This window comes from Cygnus atratus, chromosome 2 (genome assembly GCF_013377495.2).
Source record: "Cygnus atratus isolate AKBS03 ecotype Queensland, Australia chromosome 2, CAtr_DNAZoo_HiC_assembly, whole genome shotgun sequence".
Taxonomy (NCBI): Eukaryota; Metazoa; Chordata; class Aves; order Anseriformes; family Anatidae; genus Cygnus; species Cygnus atratus.
The window spans coordinates 81,718,093-81,735,413 of record NC_066363.1 but is presented as its reverse complement, the minus strand read 5'-3'; the positions used below and the strand labels follow the sequence as shown (position 1 = coordinate 81,735,413).

The 17,321-nt window shown below is 44.9% G+C and overlaps 1 protein-coding gene across 5 annotated transcripts in view; it reads left to right on the top strand.

Annotated features, from left to right (window-relative positions):
* The window catches only part of DUSP22 (dual specificity phosphatase 22), a 96,260-nt gene that overhangs the window by 55,745 nt on the left and 23,194 nt on the right, over positions 1–17,321 (top strand). For 4 of the 5 annotated variants that reach the window (XM_050708990.1, XM_050708991.1, XM_050708989.1 and 1 more), the window contains 2 exons: positions 4,289–4,322; positions 11,889–11,971. In XM_050708990.1, the coding sequence (XP_050564947.1) occupies positions 4,289–4,322; positions 11,889–11,971 (117 nt within the window). The remainder of the gene's footprint in view (positions 1–4,288; positions 4,323–11,888; positions 11,972–17,321) is intronic. The other variant, XM_050708988.1, reaches the window with a different exon arrangement.

Sequence of the window (17,321 nt, the reverse complement as noted above, 5' to 3'; positions counted from 1 at the left end):
ACACTGTGATACGTAGCCGTTCCTTGGAGGCATCTTCTAGGAGTGGCCGGTGAGGAAGAAACACAGCTGGAGAGGCTTCCCTCAGATTCCTGGGATGTTTGTAGGATGTTGCAGGGAAAGTTTGGAGTTATCCTGTCACTCTGAATGTTTTGGTGGGGGATGTTAATGTTGTAACGTTAAAAAAGACAATTCTCAGCCCCCTGAAGCTTAGCACTCTTTGCCTTGTGTCTCGCTATGGTACCATGTGAGCAGGCTCTCTGTGACTCAGGGAAATTTGGTCCTTTGGGTTCTGTTCAGTGTTGCCCTGCCGTGCTCCAACCGGGGCGCTCAGCACGAGCATTGCACTGCTCTGGTTTTTCCCCTCTGCTCTTACCGCTGTCACCAAAAGGATGAAACGTCCAGCAGTTCTGGGAGAGTTGGCTCCTTTAAGGAGGCTACAGCCACCTTGGGTACTGGCCATCAGGGTTTATTTTTGTAGGGGTCCCGTGTGCAGGTCTGGGACTTGCCACCTTCAGAATGTGCCCCTGGATCATCTGTTCCTTTTGATCTTGTGAGTCAGCGAGAGCTGGAGGGGCAAGGAGAGGTGTGGAGTCACCAGCGCCGACGCTGGGGGCTGTTTCCTTGACTCGCTGTAGTCTGCCAATACAAATTACCTTGGTTTCCAACAGATTTTATTTTCGTGGTAGAGTTACATGTGCACAATAGAAGAAAATAAGCAGCTTATCCAATGGTGGATTATTTTGTTTAGAGAATCCCTTTGTACTGGAGCCAGGGGAAGAGGATTAGTGGTGACCTGTAATGGGTATGGGTAAGGAAAAGCCCCGGAGACTGCTACAGCTGCTGTTGCTGCTCTTGGATGCTGAGCCTTTCTCAGTGGCATGGTCCCCTCCTCTTTTTCTGCCACATGATATTGATGTATTTCATAGCAAATAGTAATTGCACCTGACCTTACGTGGCCATTGGTGCTGATTGGAGGGCTTGAGGCCTGTCATACGTTTATTTTTAAGTTGGGGGGTTTCTTTAGTTTTCTCAGTAAAATTACCTGTGTTTATTTTTTTATTAAGGCCATCCAAGCCTCATTTTTCCCAAATTAAACCAAAAGCATTGGTTTATAATACTCTTTTTATGCTGCTCAGAGAAATGTTATCTGTTAAGGCTACAGAAAGGCAATTGACTACTAACTATGTGGTGGCTTCAAACCCATCTCGTAGCTACTATTAATTTTCGGTGCTTTGCTTCTTAATCTTTTTTCTAAGTACAGAATGAGTAATGGAGTCTGACTTGGGAAATTGGCTGGCCTGGTTTGTCGTTGCGCTTAAACGTCTAGCTTTGACTTGTAAACAAAGTTCAAGCTGAAGCCTGTGGTTGAGAATTATGAAGACGGTTTTCCAGGAGCTGAAGTCTAGCGGCCAAGATGGTGAGAGATCGACGGAGATAGCAGTACTCAGATTTGATTATCTGCGAACAGGGTATGATTAGAGAAGAGTTTTTCCTGGCTCTTAGTCCTGCGTCCCGTTAAGGTTAGTTAGCTGCCCGCTATTCTGAGACTCCTCTGGTGGGGCGAGTTGAGTGTTATCTCTGCAAGAAGGGGAGCTGATTCATAAGGCATGTAAACCAGCGTGGACAGTCGCAGCTGACGCGTGCAGTTCTGTGGAAGTCAGCAAAGTTGGGCCAGTTCTCGTCCCTCTCCTTTGCTGGCTGACGAGGTGGGTGCATCTGCACCTCCCGCAGCATCTTGCTGTCTCTGCAGGAAGCCTGATGGATGGACTTCTCCAGAGCACCAGCACCTCTGGAAGCAGTGCTGGGCAAGAACTTGGATGCTCTGTATTAAGTATCTGTCTAAACAGGGGAGAGCAGCAAAGTAGCTCTTTAAGCCGTTCTCCAGAGAGGCACGTTTTCCAGGAGGACTGATAAAGAAGCGTTAGCTGCCCGCTGTAGGGCTGTGCCTTCGTGCGAGGTGCAGAACGTGAGCCGCTCTCATGTGAGGCACGGCCGAGGACAGGCATTGCTCCCCTTGCTGCTCGGCTGTGCACGCTTCAACATCTGTTATTTAGTCCGTGGTCATTTTCTCAATGTTTCGGATTATATAAAGAGGCTACTGTTTTTATTCAGAAAGCGGTGGTTGCGGAGTTGACAAAAACAACCACCTTATTTTTTCTCTCTGCTGACTCCCACCCCTTCTCTCACACGCCCCTGGCAGCCATCGGCCCTCGTTTTGCGCGGCCTGGAGTTGCAGTTACTGAAGGCAGTGTGAGATGACACAGCTGAAAGTTCCCAGCCGTAGTCTGGTGCCGAAGTATTAGTCAGCATGGTACGAAGATTCACTTCTTTCCAGGTAGCTTTCACCCAGAGTAATGTTTCTTGCTTCTAGAATGACTAGGACAACAGGGGTGACAGCTGTCCTTGGTTGCACGGTGTCCTAATTTTCTACCGAGCCCGCAGCATCGCTTGGTAATGCACAAAAGCAAACTTCTGGACTTTTCCGCCTTTGCCAACAGCCATCTAAAAAGCCTCCTTCTTCAATCCCTCCGCCCCAGTGCTTCTTGGTATCTCTTTAATTTATAATGTGTAACCTTAATGACTGCGACTGGAATTCAGGCTTTCATCATCTCCTGAGAGCATGCATTTGATGCAGGATAACATCCTGGAGTCTAAAAGGCTGTGCTGTGCAGCAGCGGGGTTGTGATTTGAGACTTGGGCTGCAGATAGGAGATACCAGGCTGCTATTTAAAACTACCAGAAAGGCTGTTTGGGTGGTTTTTAAGCTGAGGGAGCTGGCTCGGGTGGCCTGATTAGTGAAATTGGTTCCTAATTAGACTCTCTTTTGCTTTAGAGCATGGTTTTAGTTTGCAGAATCGGGCCCATAGCAATGGCCGCTGGCTGCCCTGCTCCTTGGAGCAACTGCTGGCATCTGATGCCTTGCCTGGCTTCTAGCAGAGTCATCAGGCATGCCTAAAATAATGAGTGAGTCCAGGAAACCCTGAGTCTTTTCTGTTTTTCATAAGCCTAGGTGGATAACAGCGACCACAACACTTTTATCAGGTGAAAGGCACGGCCTCAAGGCAGATACGGGGCTATTCTGCAGGTCCTTCTGCCGGCCCGCGAGGCTCTGCGGGGTGCGCCGCGTCGCCTTTCGGCAGGAAGGCTGCCGCGAAGGGGGGGGATTATCGAGCGATAATCCCCGACGAAAAGCCCTCCGTGGCTTTCGGGGCTTTGCGGCTGCCGGGCTGAGCAAAACGGGAGGAGTTTTCCCTTTAAATAGCCACGCCGGAGATGCTGTTGCTGCTGTTGCGATGACACTTGGGTGTTGCTAAGGCTTTGGGAAGCTGGTGCTGACATATCTGTATGGGTGGCATGCTCTGCATGCGCCGAGGAAAAACGGATCGCGCGCTCGCCCTGCCGCACTCGTGGTCCCTTCAAAGGATGTGGGCGTGGGTCAGATTGTCCAGGTGGCAGAAAATGAAATTTTTGGCCAGAAGGCACGAGCTGGGTCTGCCCGTTGTTTTATTTTTACGTCCTTGCTGCCGTTTCCAAGTTGGGAGGGTTATGAAAGGGTGGGAGGGGTAGCGCCGCATGTTTACCCGGCTGTGCGTGCACGTGTCCTCGGGCTGCGCGGGGCCGGCCCTCGGGCTGACCTTGACGCTCACAAGTTGAGGAAAGTCCTGTAACTGAGACCCGAGTGTGCTTCTAGGAGAGGCGCTGTGAGCGAGCAGGGCTGGGGGAGGAAAATGCAACTTTCAGGCTTTCATCAGTTCTCACTCTCTGAACGCACAAGGAGCTGTATGCAGCGATTTGCCCTGTCAGGGAGCCCAGCGGGGCTGCAGCCCCCCTTGCATGGTTTTGCACTTTGAAAGTCTCGCTGGAGTTTGTTTTGCAGTGCTTTATCCAGCTTGCTTAGCAGCTTTAGGCAAATTGCCTTCTGCCTTTGAAGTTTCATCATTAGTTAAATAAGGGCAGCTCTTATCGCGCCGTGGGGGGGAGGGACAGGTTGTGAGGCCCACTCCATGTTCGTAAAACACCTCTCATATCCTCGGAGAGCACCCTTTATGCCAGCGTCCACGTTACTAACAACCCCCAGTTGTCAGTGGAAGCCTTCGAAGTGTGGTGTACCTGGAGTAACGTAGTTTGAGACGGCTGCAGAGATGCACGAAAAGCCGTCAGCACTTTTTAGAGTGCATTTGACAATAGTCTGCTAAAGTAGTATGTTCCATCCTGTATGCAAATTGAACTTTGTCAAATTGTGTTACCACAAGATATCTATATTTGATACTATATTTCTTTCTCACAGATTCTGCCCGGCTTGTTCATTGGCAACTTTAAAGGTAAGATTAGTTTTATCGTTGTCTCTAGGACTGCTTAGCAGGGGTCTTAAGGTATTGTTTCGCAGGCCTGCCCGATTCTCTGACGTCTCTGCAGCTTCTCTAACCCCATCTTGCTTCGTTCCTGGATTCGCTTGGCAGTGCTTAAAGAAGAACCTGTTAGCTCTGTCGTCCGCGTGCTGTGCTGCTGCAAGTACTTTAAGAGAAGAAAAATGAACACCGTCTCCTTGGTGCATGCTTCAGCTGGAATTCCTAAACACTGGCCTGCCTTAAACGATTCCTGTGCTAGGCAGACAAGCATGTGAGCCAGGCAGATTCTTTATAAGGCTTATTGCAAGCCCTCCTTATAAGTAAAGGCTTAGCATGCCTTCTGCTCATTGCTTTCATTATTTTGGTTATTTATAACAGCTGCTAAAGAGTTCTGTTATCACTGCATGCGAGACCAGTAGGTCTGTAGGCTGCTGTCTGACCACTGATACTTGTGCTGTCCGTGCTGCAGGTGTACGATTCTCTGGATTGTTTACCCTTTTGCATGAGGTTTACTTTTTGTGCATAGAAAGACAGAACCACGTTTAGGAAAAACAGGAAACTTTACACGGGCATCCCAATAAAGGCTCTGTTCTCAAAGCAGTCTGTTAGCAGCAGTTCCAGCTGACTGTCCCCGCTCAGAAATCAGCGGGTCGTGCCTGTACAGTCGTGTGGGTACTTGCTGTTAGCTAGCAAGGCAGGACTCACAGGGGCTACTGCAATGTCATACCCTTCCCGATCTGTTGGATATCGTAGCTGCTCTGTTAAGATTGGACAAGGTCTGCACTGGATTCGGATGCTGCCGTACGTCTTCTCTGCTCCACTCTCCCTCTCCCTCCTCCACCAAAACCTGCGACTTCACTTTTCTTTGTCTGAACTGCTGTCTGATTTCCCTGACTCTGGCCGTACTGACCCACGGTCCATGCTGCCCCTGCGAAGTGGAGCTGATCGCCTGGGGAGGCAGCCCAGAGGTGCACCTGAAGCTAAAGGCTGCCTTTTGCCACGCTGGGGTGCAAGCACAAGTACGAAGGCTAGTGTGCGAGGGGAGTTAATCGTGCCATGGTAAGGGAAGTGAAAGGACAGAGGCAAGTTTATGCTGGTGGAAGTAGGTAACGAGAAGAGGAGAAAAAGAAAGGAAGGGGAAAAAAGGGGAAATCAGGGGAAGAGGATATGTTTGAAGACTCCTCGGATTGACCAGTGACAGAACTAGCTTGCTCACAGCCACGTTACTTCCTTCTCTTTGTCAAATAATGTGGGGGAGAGGCAGGATGGGAGGATGGATGCCGGGCAGCAGAGCCCTTCAGGATGGCTCTCGATTCGTCGCTCTTGCTGCAGCAGCCCTGCCGGTGAGCCCTTGACAGCCGCCCAGGGGAGCGAAACTCAGCTCTGTTTCTCGGTGCCATTCTGCTTTCAGCTGGTGAACAACTTGACCAGCTGAGGGGAGGTGGCCAGGGTTGTGGAGTGAGTCAGCACCGCTGCCCATGTCAGGGCTGTGTTTTGGACTCAATTTTTAAATTCATTAAAAATTGGGCAAAATCAATCATTTATTTATTGCTGTGACCTCTGGTCACATTGCATTTAATAGTTAGCCATCACGAGCACCAGATACTACATCTCACGTACACGAAGAGGAAGAGAAAAGATTGGTGTTGCAGTACCTCATTAATACAGAAGCAAGTTCTTATGGTTTTGTTTTTTTCTGCACACCCCCCACCCCACCTGCTTTAGAGTGATTGCAATGAGCTTTCCATGCAGTGAAGTCATCCAATTTAGGAACAGGCTATTGGTTTATCATCAGAGTGTATTTCTGGTGTAATCTGATTACCGTGTTCTTGGGGCATGTTCTGATTTGTGGCACTATTTCAAAAAGTGACTAATAATTTTGAGACTTCCATAAAGGGGATTGTTGCTGGGAAATACTCAGCAGCGTGCAGTTGGGCTCGGTTAGAGTCTCCCGATTTGGGCAGCAGAAACATCTAGCTACTTCTAAAGACACGGGTTTAGGAAATGATTTCCTGCAATGCCCCTCTGAGCAGTCTGGCTGTTTATTCAGCTTGTAGCTGGAATTGAATAAAGCTGCATCTGGTCAGCAAGAGCAGTGCTGCATCCCTGGCATCGCTCATCTCTCCAGAACGCAGAGCTGGGGCACCCTCGGAGTCTGTCTGCAGGGGGAGAGGAGAGGAGGGAGCTTCCTCCAGAAGGGGAGTCTCTGAAACGCTCTGATCTGCCCTCTGGAGGATAGTCTCTCCTCCTTGCTCCAGTGACCGTGCAGGGAGCCCAGGCAGGCAGGCTTTCTATAGCCAGGTCCTGGAAACACTGTCCTACGCACGCTCGTCTCTCCCTGCTGCGTGGAGACCTCTGGAGAAGCTGACAGCCTAAAGGAAAAGGAATGTTTTTCCAGTTCCTGCCTTCCTGGTAAATGAGAGCAGGACGCGAAAGGATGCTAAGTAGTGCAGTCCTGGAGGTGTGTTGTCCAGAGATGGCATTCAGCAGGTTTTCTGGCTGTGAATTGCCAGTCAATATCCAGCAGTATTTCCGCTCTGCGTGTAGGGATTCCTACTGTCTTTTTAGACGTAATTAACACAAAAGCAGTCCGTGACCGAGGAAGTGCAGCCGTGTCCACATTTAATTGGGAGATAAACCGAGACCCGAGAAGAACTTGTAGGATCAGTTTGTGGCAGAAATGGGAGCTGAGCTCTCTCCTTCTGGTTTGCGTGCTGCTGCTGTGCAAGCCTTTGGGCACACAGGATGTGAGGGATTTTTGTAACTACCTTAGGGTCCTCGGGTGAGAAAGTCACATGTAGTCGTGGTTATGGAAAGCACTGAAGCAAGTGCTGAAACCCTACTAAATCCACAGCACTCGAGTACGTCTTCATTTGTTACCTCTGAAGATCTGTGGGCATTATTCTCCTTAGCCAGTAGCACATTAAAATTGTAGTATGTTCCTGAGTTTGTGTGTTTGAGATTGCACAGCTAGAGGGCAGAAAAATTCAAGAAGAACCACAGGTGTCCATACAAAGTACTCTAGACTGAGTTTGGTGTGAAAGCCCAGAGGGAAACAGAGCTCTTGGGCTTCTTCAGTGAAAGTTAGTGAGGAGTTGCTTCATTGTGAAGGGGATGGGAGGGCTAGGGGAGCAAAATGAGGGAAGGGAAAGAAGTAGTAAACTCTTCTCCCTGGCTCTAGTTAGGGGGGAATTTTGGTGTTCCTTTCAGGTGAAATTCAATCCTGCAGCCCTCAAAAGACAAAGAATTTATTGTGGGATTGCCTGTGTCTTCCCTGCTGGAAACTTGATTTCCCTTGAAAGGCACCTGTGCTCACAATGAAAATAGATGCTTTGTTTCTTAACAGACTGGTATGGCAAGGAGCTTTTTAGTCTTTTCCTGCACAAATAGAACAAATTATTTTTTCTCATCTGAGGCTCCAAGCAAACGCTTGTTTGCTTCAAAATCAAAAGATGTAGCAGTAGTGAGCCCCAGAGATTCAGGAGTGCTTCTACCTTGAATATTTAAAGAGCTTGTGTCCTTCCTTGCTTGTACTCATAGTTGGAAGATTCAAGTTTTTCCAATGGAATATTTGGGGGCTTTTTGATTTGAAGGGGAAAGCCACAATATGAGGTTTAATTCCCCTGAAGAGTCCAGTGTTGCTGTGGATGACCTGGAGAGTCTTGGGAAAGTTTATGCCCTTCCTGTTCCTGAATATAAAAAGGCAGTGCCCCCCAAGTGGTTCTGCTGTGTTTCTAGATCCGTCCTGTTAACAGCTTTGTAGTGCTTGTGGGAAAAGTTCCCTTTTCTAAGGCTTTGTTTCAGGTATTGAAAACAGGAGATAATCAAGATACTATTACCTTTTCCAGGTTCATCTTTTAAAGGAAGACCTTTTGTAGGTACTGTCATTAAAGAGAACATTGGGCACTTTTCCTCAGCTTCCTCACTCCCTGCAAATGTCCTCCTGAGAGTCTGGGACAGAATACTTATTAGAATGTAATATGAAGTGGTGATGGGAGATATGGAGTTTTTGTGCAGGTGTGTTGTGTGTGTAAGTGTGTGCCTGTAAGTGTGGGTCACTGGACTCTGCTCTCCCATCAGGAGAGCTTTGATCCATTCATTTTCAGTAATAGCTCTTAGTGGTCTGAACCACTGGCGTTTAGGTTTTCCTTAAAATCACAGAATCGTTTCAATTGGAAAAGACCTGCAACATCACCAGGTCCAACGATCAACCTGACCTGCCGAGACCCATCACTAAACATGTCCCTTGGTGCCACATTCACATGTCTCTTAAATGCCTCTAGGGATGGGGACTCCACCACTTCCCTGGGCAGCCTGTTCCAGTGTCTTACCACCCTCTCTGTGAAGAAGTTCTTCCTAATACCCAGTCTAAACCTCTATTTTAAATGTCTCTCTGGCTCTCTGCAAAGCAGAATATAAGGTGTAGAAGAACAGTTGTTTTATTTAAAAACATACAGAAACCAAACAAGGAAACGCTAGAGATGATGAAACTGTCTTAGTCTCTATGTATCTGCAGGTTGAGACCTGATGATGTTGTACTTAGGGGCCTCACTTGCTTTGTTTTTGTGTACTCAACCTAAAATTTTATACTGAAAATTTAATAGCTGCTAGCTTACTGCATTACAGGAGTGCATGTTTCTTTTCACACTAGCAGCAAAGTCAATTGTGGGCTTTGGAGGAGGAAGAAGAAAGGATGTCTTTAGTATGGGATAGCTAACCAAGGGGAAGAAAGGTAACAAACTGAAAATATGAAATGAAATTGTCTCCACTGTGTGGAGACGTCTAATCTTCTCAATTAACAGGTGTGTTGCAGTTAAATGTTGCAGATCTAAACCTATACCACTGAAATGCTTTTTTTTTTTTCTGTTCCTGGCATGATCAATGCTTTTGTATTTTGTTGTTAGTAGTAGAGATGGGAAAGACTCTGCAGCTGAAATTGAGGAAAAAGAAGCTAAATATGGGCATGGCAGGGAGAGAGGAAGACTTCTCCAATGTGGACTGCATCTACTTACACCAGGAGTGAGCTTTCTGGAGGCTTTACTCAAAAGTCCCCATTAGCTCAGAAGCGTTTCATTGTATGAAACAGAACATTAGGTAATCTACTGTGAAGAATAGTCCCATGTTTGAGGGACCTTCGGGGATGCACAAGATAGATTCTGACAGGTTTCTTTCATCATCAAATTCTGAAATGGGGTGGTTCTCGCTGTGATCTCAAAATGTGAGCCTGCGTGTGGTTGTACAGCACTGTGCTATAGTAAGGAAGTTAGAATTGCTGTCATTGATGGGTAACTCTTCTGGCTTTTGGAGGTTCTTTACATAACCCCTTACATTTTTGTGAGTTTATGGTACAAGACTGTCAATGACAGAATATCTCATTTGTACTGCTGTTTAAATCAGCTTTGTCTATATTATCTGTGGAAGACTTATGGCAGGGGCCGGGGGGAACAAGGGGAATTTCCCTTCATAAACTGTTTACGGTTTAGATCCAGATAATACAGTCACTGGATGGGAAGCTTTTTCTCCTCTGTTTTCTGTGATTTGAATGATTGGTTCCTAAATATATTAAGGACCTGATGTTACCCTGGGATGCAGCTGTAGGACAGAGTCATTTCTAGCTTGCTTCTAGGAATGTCACTTACTGTGTAGTTCTGATCTGTTGAAACTCATTTAGTTAATTGAAGAAGTAAAATCTTTCAGTCCTTTTGAGTTGTACTGCATCTGTAAGGGTTTTAAGTCTTCACCAGAGCAGTCAGTGCTTAATGTGGGTCATACCTGCTTCTAAAGACATTTGCCTTGTATATCAAGCCACTGCTTACCATGTAGGTCATGCTGATAATTAGAAGGTGGGATCTGATTGTGCTAGGTGTGCATTCACACCATGAGTTCTGGCCAGCAGCCCCTGAAGTCTGTTGATTTTTAGGCACGTTTAGGCTGGCTTCTAGGGTTTCTGGCCCCTTGACTGCCTAGGTGTTCTCTGGGAAATCAGGACTGTCCTATACACTATTATTAAATCTGAAGGTCTGGTGTATTAGAAGACCCCTCCTGGCAAACATTGGCATTTCTTCTTTGAAATGCACACTCTGAGAATCTTAGGAAATTTTAATTGTTCTGTGAAGCTGGAGCTTATTTCTGTTTTAGATGGAATTTGTGCTAATTCTCTCTTGAAGGACTAGGTATCTGTGTTAGTCGTACAGGCTTGAGCAGTAGCAAGTGAAATCGATTCAGTTTTGAATCTTCTCTCTACTTTATTAGCCCCAAAGGAGCTTTCGTAATTGGATGAGGTTTAAATTTTGTTGCCTCTTATTTTTCTTGTGTGGATCTTGTCTGTGGGGCAGTATAATTAAATGTCCAATTCCTCTTTCAGATGTAGATAAGGCATTGAAACTTTATAGTAGAGTGGAATAATATGAAGGAGGAGATGCTGATTGAACTCTTGCCTGTACATAAAGAATGTACAGGTGATACTATTGTTATTTTTGTACCTAGAGAGAGCCGGTTTGAAACCTCTGTGGTCAGTGCTCTTTTTTTTTGTGTGAAACCAGGCTAATGTGAACAGATTGTAGGGGTTGATTGGGAAGGCAGGTGTTCACATCTTAAAACCACTGCTGTAATTGCCATGACGTGTTGTGCCATATTCAAGCAAAAAGGTCAAAAGTAAGTGGACACAAATTAACATTTACCTGTATTAGTGGTTCTTTGAGGTCATTTTCTGACATGCTAATGGTTAAGCATGGGGAAAGTTGTTCAATGATGACAGATAATCTATTTTACCTTCTTTCGCATAGAAACAAACCCATGTTTTCACAATATCTAGCATCAAAATTTCTTTCACCCTAGTTTGCTTTCCAGTTTTGAATGTTTGAAACCCCTTGGTTAAAGGTCTAGGAACTACCTTTTCATAACTGTGCTTCCTTGCTGCAGCATTTTTCATGCTTTCAATATCTCCTCAGTCTCTCTTCAGACTGAAAATTATGCTGTGTATTAGCTAAATGCATCTTTGTCCCTGCTAGTCCACAGAAAGTAAGGATTTAGTTGTGGTGTTGGCTGGCCTGTTGATACCGTAATTCAAGTGATTCAAGCCAGCTGGTTGGCCTCACTCCTCAGGCCTGGATATCACAAGGCTGATCCCCCCAAGTGAAATTGTATCTCCTGAAGGGGGATTTGCAGGTGAGAGGCGGTAAGCTATTTCTTGTGGAGCTCTGGCTGCTTGTTCAGATGGCCATCACCTGCACATAGGCATGCACAGACTTATACTTCAGATGCAAAATACATGAAACTTTTGACTTAAGAACACATTCCTGAGTCACTTAAGGTTGTTCTTTATATAGTATATCATTTGTTTTGGAGTTGAAATGTTTCTTCCCCTTCCCCCTCTGCTGATGGTGTTCTAGAACAGCTGCATTTGGGGTTTTGCTTTACTTCATGAAGCTTCGGAAAGAAATGTGGCAATGACAGTGATTTTCAATGTGCACGAGGGAAAGGGGAGTGGGCTGTTTCAAGAGATTAAAAAAAAATCTTCCTTTTTTTCCTTCATCACAGATGCCCGAGATGTAGAGCAATTGAGCAAGAATAACATTACGCACATTCTTTCCATTCATGACAGTGCCCGTCCTATGCTTGAGGTAAGAGGGGGGGGAACTCCACGATAAACCTTTACTTTGCAGTTGATTGTCACACTCATCTTGGGGTTAATTTCATGTTCTGTATGTCTGGTGTTTTGAAACGGAATTTGGAAATGTTTGACAGCTGTGTTCTTGGGATTCAGTCACAAATTTTGTTGTTGCTGCTGTTACAACAACAAAAAATGTAGCTGACGAGGGGAGAGACAATTATAGTGTCAATCAATGTAACACAACAATGGGATTGTTATTAATCTAATAGTAAAGGTAAGTTTTCTTCTGTGTGGAGTTCATGCATCACTTAAACAGCAATATTCCAGCTCCCCTTTTCCCACTACCAACTCTCCTTTGTACTAGGCCACTTTCCTGAATCTTCAAAACGAATCATCTGAGAAGCTTGCAGTCCTTCTCCGTATAAAATAGCCTTACTAAGGCTTGGGGCATGGGTGAAACAAGTGCTCCTTCATATAATGTACCCTAAGGCAGCAGAGCATCTGTATGTCTCCAGCACTGTAACATGAAGTATTATTCCCCGTTTTACGGAAGGGGAACTGGTCTGAGGAGTTGAAATGGCACGACTTGCTGTGTCATCTTGAGCAGTGAAAGAGCTGGAACCAGGCAGCAGGTCTCCTGTATTTGACTCAACCGTCAGACTTTCTTTATGCCACGTTACCTTGAGAAGAAGGAAGTGTGGCTGGGCTTTGCTACACCTTAAAATCCTGCCGTTTGATTTATATTGGAATTCAAGGCTTACTTCAAACTTAGAAGTGAAAACTACTTTTTGTAGCGTCCATTTAACTTACAGTGTGCCTGATGCAGGTTAATTCTGAAACATTGAATTTCAAGACTCTCCTTAGTTGAGGAGAGATGCAGTTACACTGACTAGGGGAGGTGTAATATTTCCCCTAGGGTGGTGTTCTCTAAAGTGAGCAGAGGCTTGTTTTTTTTATCATCATGATTAGAAAAGTAGGAAGACTAATTATGGCACAGTTCAGCTGCAACCTCAGGCCAGTGTTCCTTGTGGTGTTGGCGGTAGTTTTGGCAGCCCACATGCTGACCCTTTTCCCCCCCCGCCATCGTTTGTGGTGGTGCATCTGTTTGTGGGTCTGCATGGTGAATAGATCTGGGAGCTTGCGTGAGTTAAATATAACCAAGTCACCTTTTCTAGCTACCCCCACAGAAGACATGAATGATTACATTTACTGAGATCAGTTCCCAATCTGGTTCATGATGCAGTCTGAAAAATTACAGTGGAGTGGGAACAGTGACTGGCTGAGAGTGGACTTGGTTTGTTCACCCCTGCCTCTGAAAGAAAAGTTTCTCTAACTGTGCCTTCTGATTTTGCAGCATGCAATATATCTGTCTATGTGCTGGTGGTGTGGAAAGCTAAACTTCTCCTCAGTTCTTAAAGTAGTGCAAGGATTGCAAGTTTTGTTTATTCAGGAGCTTGGCTGGTTACTATTAACTGCTTTATCACTCGTGGTCTTGGTGCAGTGTTTGTGTGCAACTAAATGCTTCTCTATAGGAACAAGGGCCTAGAAAATATGTTAGGCTGTGTTGCTTCCTTTGTTATTTACATCTTTCCCTGATTGTAGGTAGGTTTCTGTACAGCTTCTGTATCCACATGGTGCTCGAGGCTTGTTCTCAAGTCCACTGAAGTCAAATGGGAATGCTTTTCTGATTCATTTTCAGACTTCACTGGCAGAAAGTGAGGGCTCATGTTTGTGTTCATTGTGTTCAGAACACTTGATGTTATTCGGCCCTTTAAACATGCAATTGCTGTGATATGAGAAGCATTTTTCCCTGAGGAGCCCTGTTTTGTGTGTATGCATTTATGTGGACGTTGATCATCGCTGACAAGCTGTTGTTTTTTTTTGTACTGTGGTAGTTGCATTTGTCTTTTACTAACAATATTTTAAGTATTTCCTAATCATCCTATAGAAAATGCTACAAATATTTCATTAAACAAAGTTTTCTCTGCAAGCCATGGAAGGGTAAGTGTTTTTAGAAATAGAAAAATCAATGTTCCTGAAGTAATACATTGTCAAAGAGAATTTGGTGCTCTGTAGAACAAACAAATATGGGACTTGTGCTCTCAAAGAGGTGAAAAATTACCCATATCTCATCAGATTTTGAAGTTACAGTAATGCTTGTTGTGATACACAAATTCTTCTGATACAGCACTTAAAGCTGAAAACATTGGGTAGAGAATGAAAATGACCAATCTGGTGTCATTGTCCATATGGGGTAGGAGCAATACTCCAGAAGTAAAAGCAAATGTCAGTATATAAGGTGAACACCAACTTGTTAGATTGTAAAATTACTTTCCATTTTAATAACTGACAGCATTGCCCCTCTCTATGTGATGTTACAGACTGTTTTTACCTGTTCATGTTTAAAGTATTCACAGTAGCTTTTAAAATGTGTGCTTCTTTCTGTGCTTTGTGCATACTGCAGTATTTGGAAATACGCTTCTTTAGTTCCTCATAGCTTACTAGCTTACTTGAAAATGACTGTAGAGTTTCACAAAAAACACTTGTTATATCGGTTTAGGTTTCATAGTGTGTTCCTGTTGAGGAGAAATGATTTAAAACGAATGTTTTCTCACTGAAATTTGGTTTCAGAAGTTATTTTGATGATTATTTACAAATCCTCATGGACTTTTGAGTTATGGGTGTCTCATAGTCAAAGTTTGGCCTTGGGAAGCTACTGGGCACTTTCAAGGTGGAATGACTAGAAAACATAGGTTGAATCAGTTGGAATATAAGACCCTTTATACCTTTAGACATTAGCAGCATACATTAAGTACAAGACATAGAATTGATTTGTAAGGTTTCAGGTGTTTTAGATTGGTAGGAATCTGCTAAAATCTGGACTAATCTGTCTTGCAACACTGCCACTTAATTCTTTTCATATAAACTGCTTCAAGAAAATTTGTCCTCTAACAAAAAACAGATCTAGAATTAATTTATATTTAGAAAGCATCCTAAGGCTGTGGCTTCAATGAAGTACACCATTGCTATGTGGGGTCTTAACCACTAAGGTAAGCATTTTTGTAATCTAAAGATGCGTGTTTATAACTCCATCAGAAAAACTATAGGTAACTGGTGGCCTGTCCAAGTGAAAGGACTGCATGCCATGTGGAACAAGGTTTGTTACCTCAGATGCATGGAAGGAATCCCCTGAGTAAGAGTGGTGTCTGACAGCACCGTGTGTATTCCTGCACAGGCACAGAGGCATTAGCCCTGGTGGCTCCTCCAGAGCTCTTTGGACAGCTGCCGGTGGAACACTCACAGGGGTTTTATAAATCCACACAAAAGGCACATGCAGAAGAGAACAATTAGGTTTCTTGCCACCTGCTTTCTAATCTCTCTCTCAGCTAGCTCAGGTTTGAAAATCTCTATTCAGAATGTGGGAAAGTGAAAGGCAGATGGGAAAACAGGTATCCATGTGCTTTAAATAATTGTCTATCTGGCGGTGACCAGTTGGTTCTCTTAGTAGGACTCTTTATTAAGGACAGGACAAATAGCTTTTGGGGTTGGAGACCAAAAGGCCTAAAGGCCTGACTTCTGTGCCGTCCAGATATCCTAACCAAGCAGGTGCAGTCAGAACACACAGTGAAGATGGACGCACTTAACTCCTCCTGAGCAGTTTTTCCCCCTGTCTACAGGCAACATATTTCTTCAGAAAAATCCAGCTAGGCCAGTTAGAGCCTTTGCTTTTGGATTGCCCCTGCAACCATTGCTCCTTTGGGATACCCTACAAAAGCTGTGGAAAGGCCTCCAAGATACATTCCCGTCAAATACAAATGCTCTCTACCTGCTAGAGCTTTTCAGGATGTTAGAGCATACAAAACCCTACACATTCAAACCTGCCTTACTGCTGTTGAGTAGTACACACAGCAAAGTCATGTCAGTGACCTTTACCTTAATTTCAGTAACTCTGCTCCGTTAAGGCTGGGGTCTAACCAAGTTTGTGCCGCTTGATCTAAATGAAGGAAGTAAAGGCAAATCTTGCTAATCATGTTTACAGGAATCTGGTTACAGGTCTGTAATACTTGTGTAACTGTAACACAAGTAATGTGTTTCACTGTGGAAATTCCAGGTGTTTGAGCCTGTTCTGAGGGATGGTGCTTGGAGAAGGATGTGGGCCCAAACCAAATAGGATGCTGGTGTGGACTGTGCAGCTGCTTGAACAAAACTGCATCCCATCCTGGGAAGCATGTGCTGTTGTGGACAGCACGTTCCAACAGCTGGACTTGGGGCATCCTTATCTACCATTCTTAACCTTTCCCTGTCTCCTGCCACTGGACACACACATGGCAAAAGCAAGAGTGCTTCCTCCACTGCATTGGGCAGTGGTTGCTGTGTGTAATGCAGGAAGGCACTAGTCCTAAGGGGCAGTAGAATTTCTTCTGCTTTGACAGTCGTTCAAGCTCAGTCCCAGAGACCAATATCCACAGAGAGAGGCAGGAAATGATCTGATTACAGCCCATGGGTCCCCATGCAGAGGAACCACCTCAGAATAACATGATGTGCTTGGCTTACAAATGAAGTTGCACACATTCAGGCTGGAAGGAAGCAAGGCTTTTAACAAGGGGAGAGTAAGCCATTGCTGAAATATATGGCCAAGGCAACAGTGGATTTTCTTACATGCTTCACTTCTGTGTGGAAGTTGGTTCAAGTAAGGCTGTTACAGAGGTCTTGTTTCTCAGTCCTTGGTCTGTCCGAGATGCTTTGAGGTGCCAGTTGAGGGGACTGCTGTGTATGTTGTAGACACCTGTCCGTCAGTCCGTAAAGGGACTGAAACTACCTGCTTCTTTCACATGGTCCACCACACGTTTGTCAGTTACTAGTAATTTTTTTGTTTCTGTTGAGTAGTGCCGGTGGGTTTGACCTAGCAAATGCTTCAGATGTGTTACCAGTCACCTGTGGTTGCAGAGCCCTTTGGGATTAATTTACTTACAGCATTGTCATTGTTAGACAGACTACTTCTGCATCACAGGACGCTGTGTATGCTGCTGTCATCTTGGAGACATCGTGATGATCACAGTAGTGTAGGCCTTAAATATACAGGACTTTAACTGGACGTTCTTGTACTGTCCTCTGTCACAAGCTTTCCATGTTAACAGCAGCTCTGTTTGCAACACATTGCATTAAGAGTAGGTTTTTGCATATGTGCTGCTTGTATATGCATGTGAGTTTTTTCTGTGCTTTCTGTTGCTAGAGATTTTTTTCTTTTTAGTGTCCTTTTTCAGATAAGGAGTGTTATCAGTGTATGTGGCAGTTTCAGTTGAAGTCATTTGAATGAAGCGTCAAAAACTGAAATCCCAGCAAAACATGCCTGACTCTGG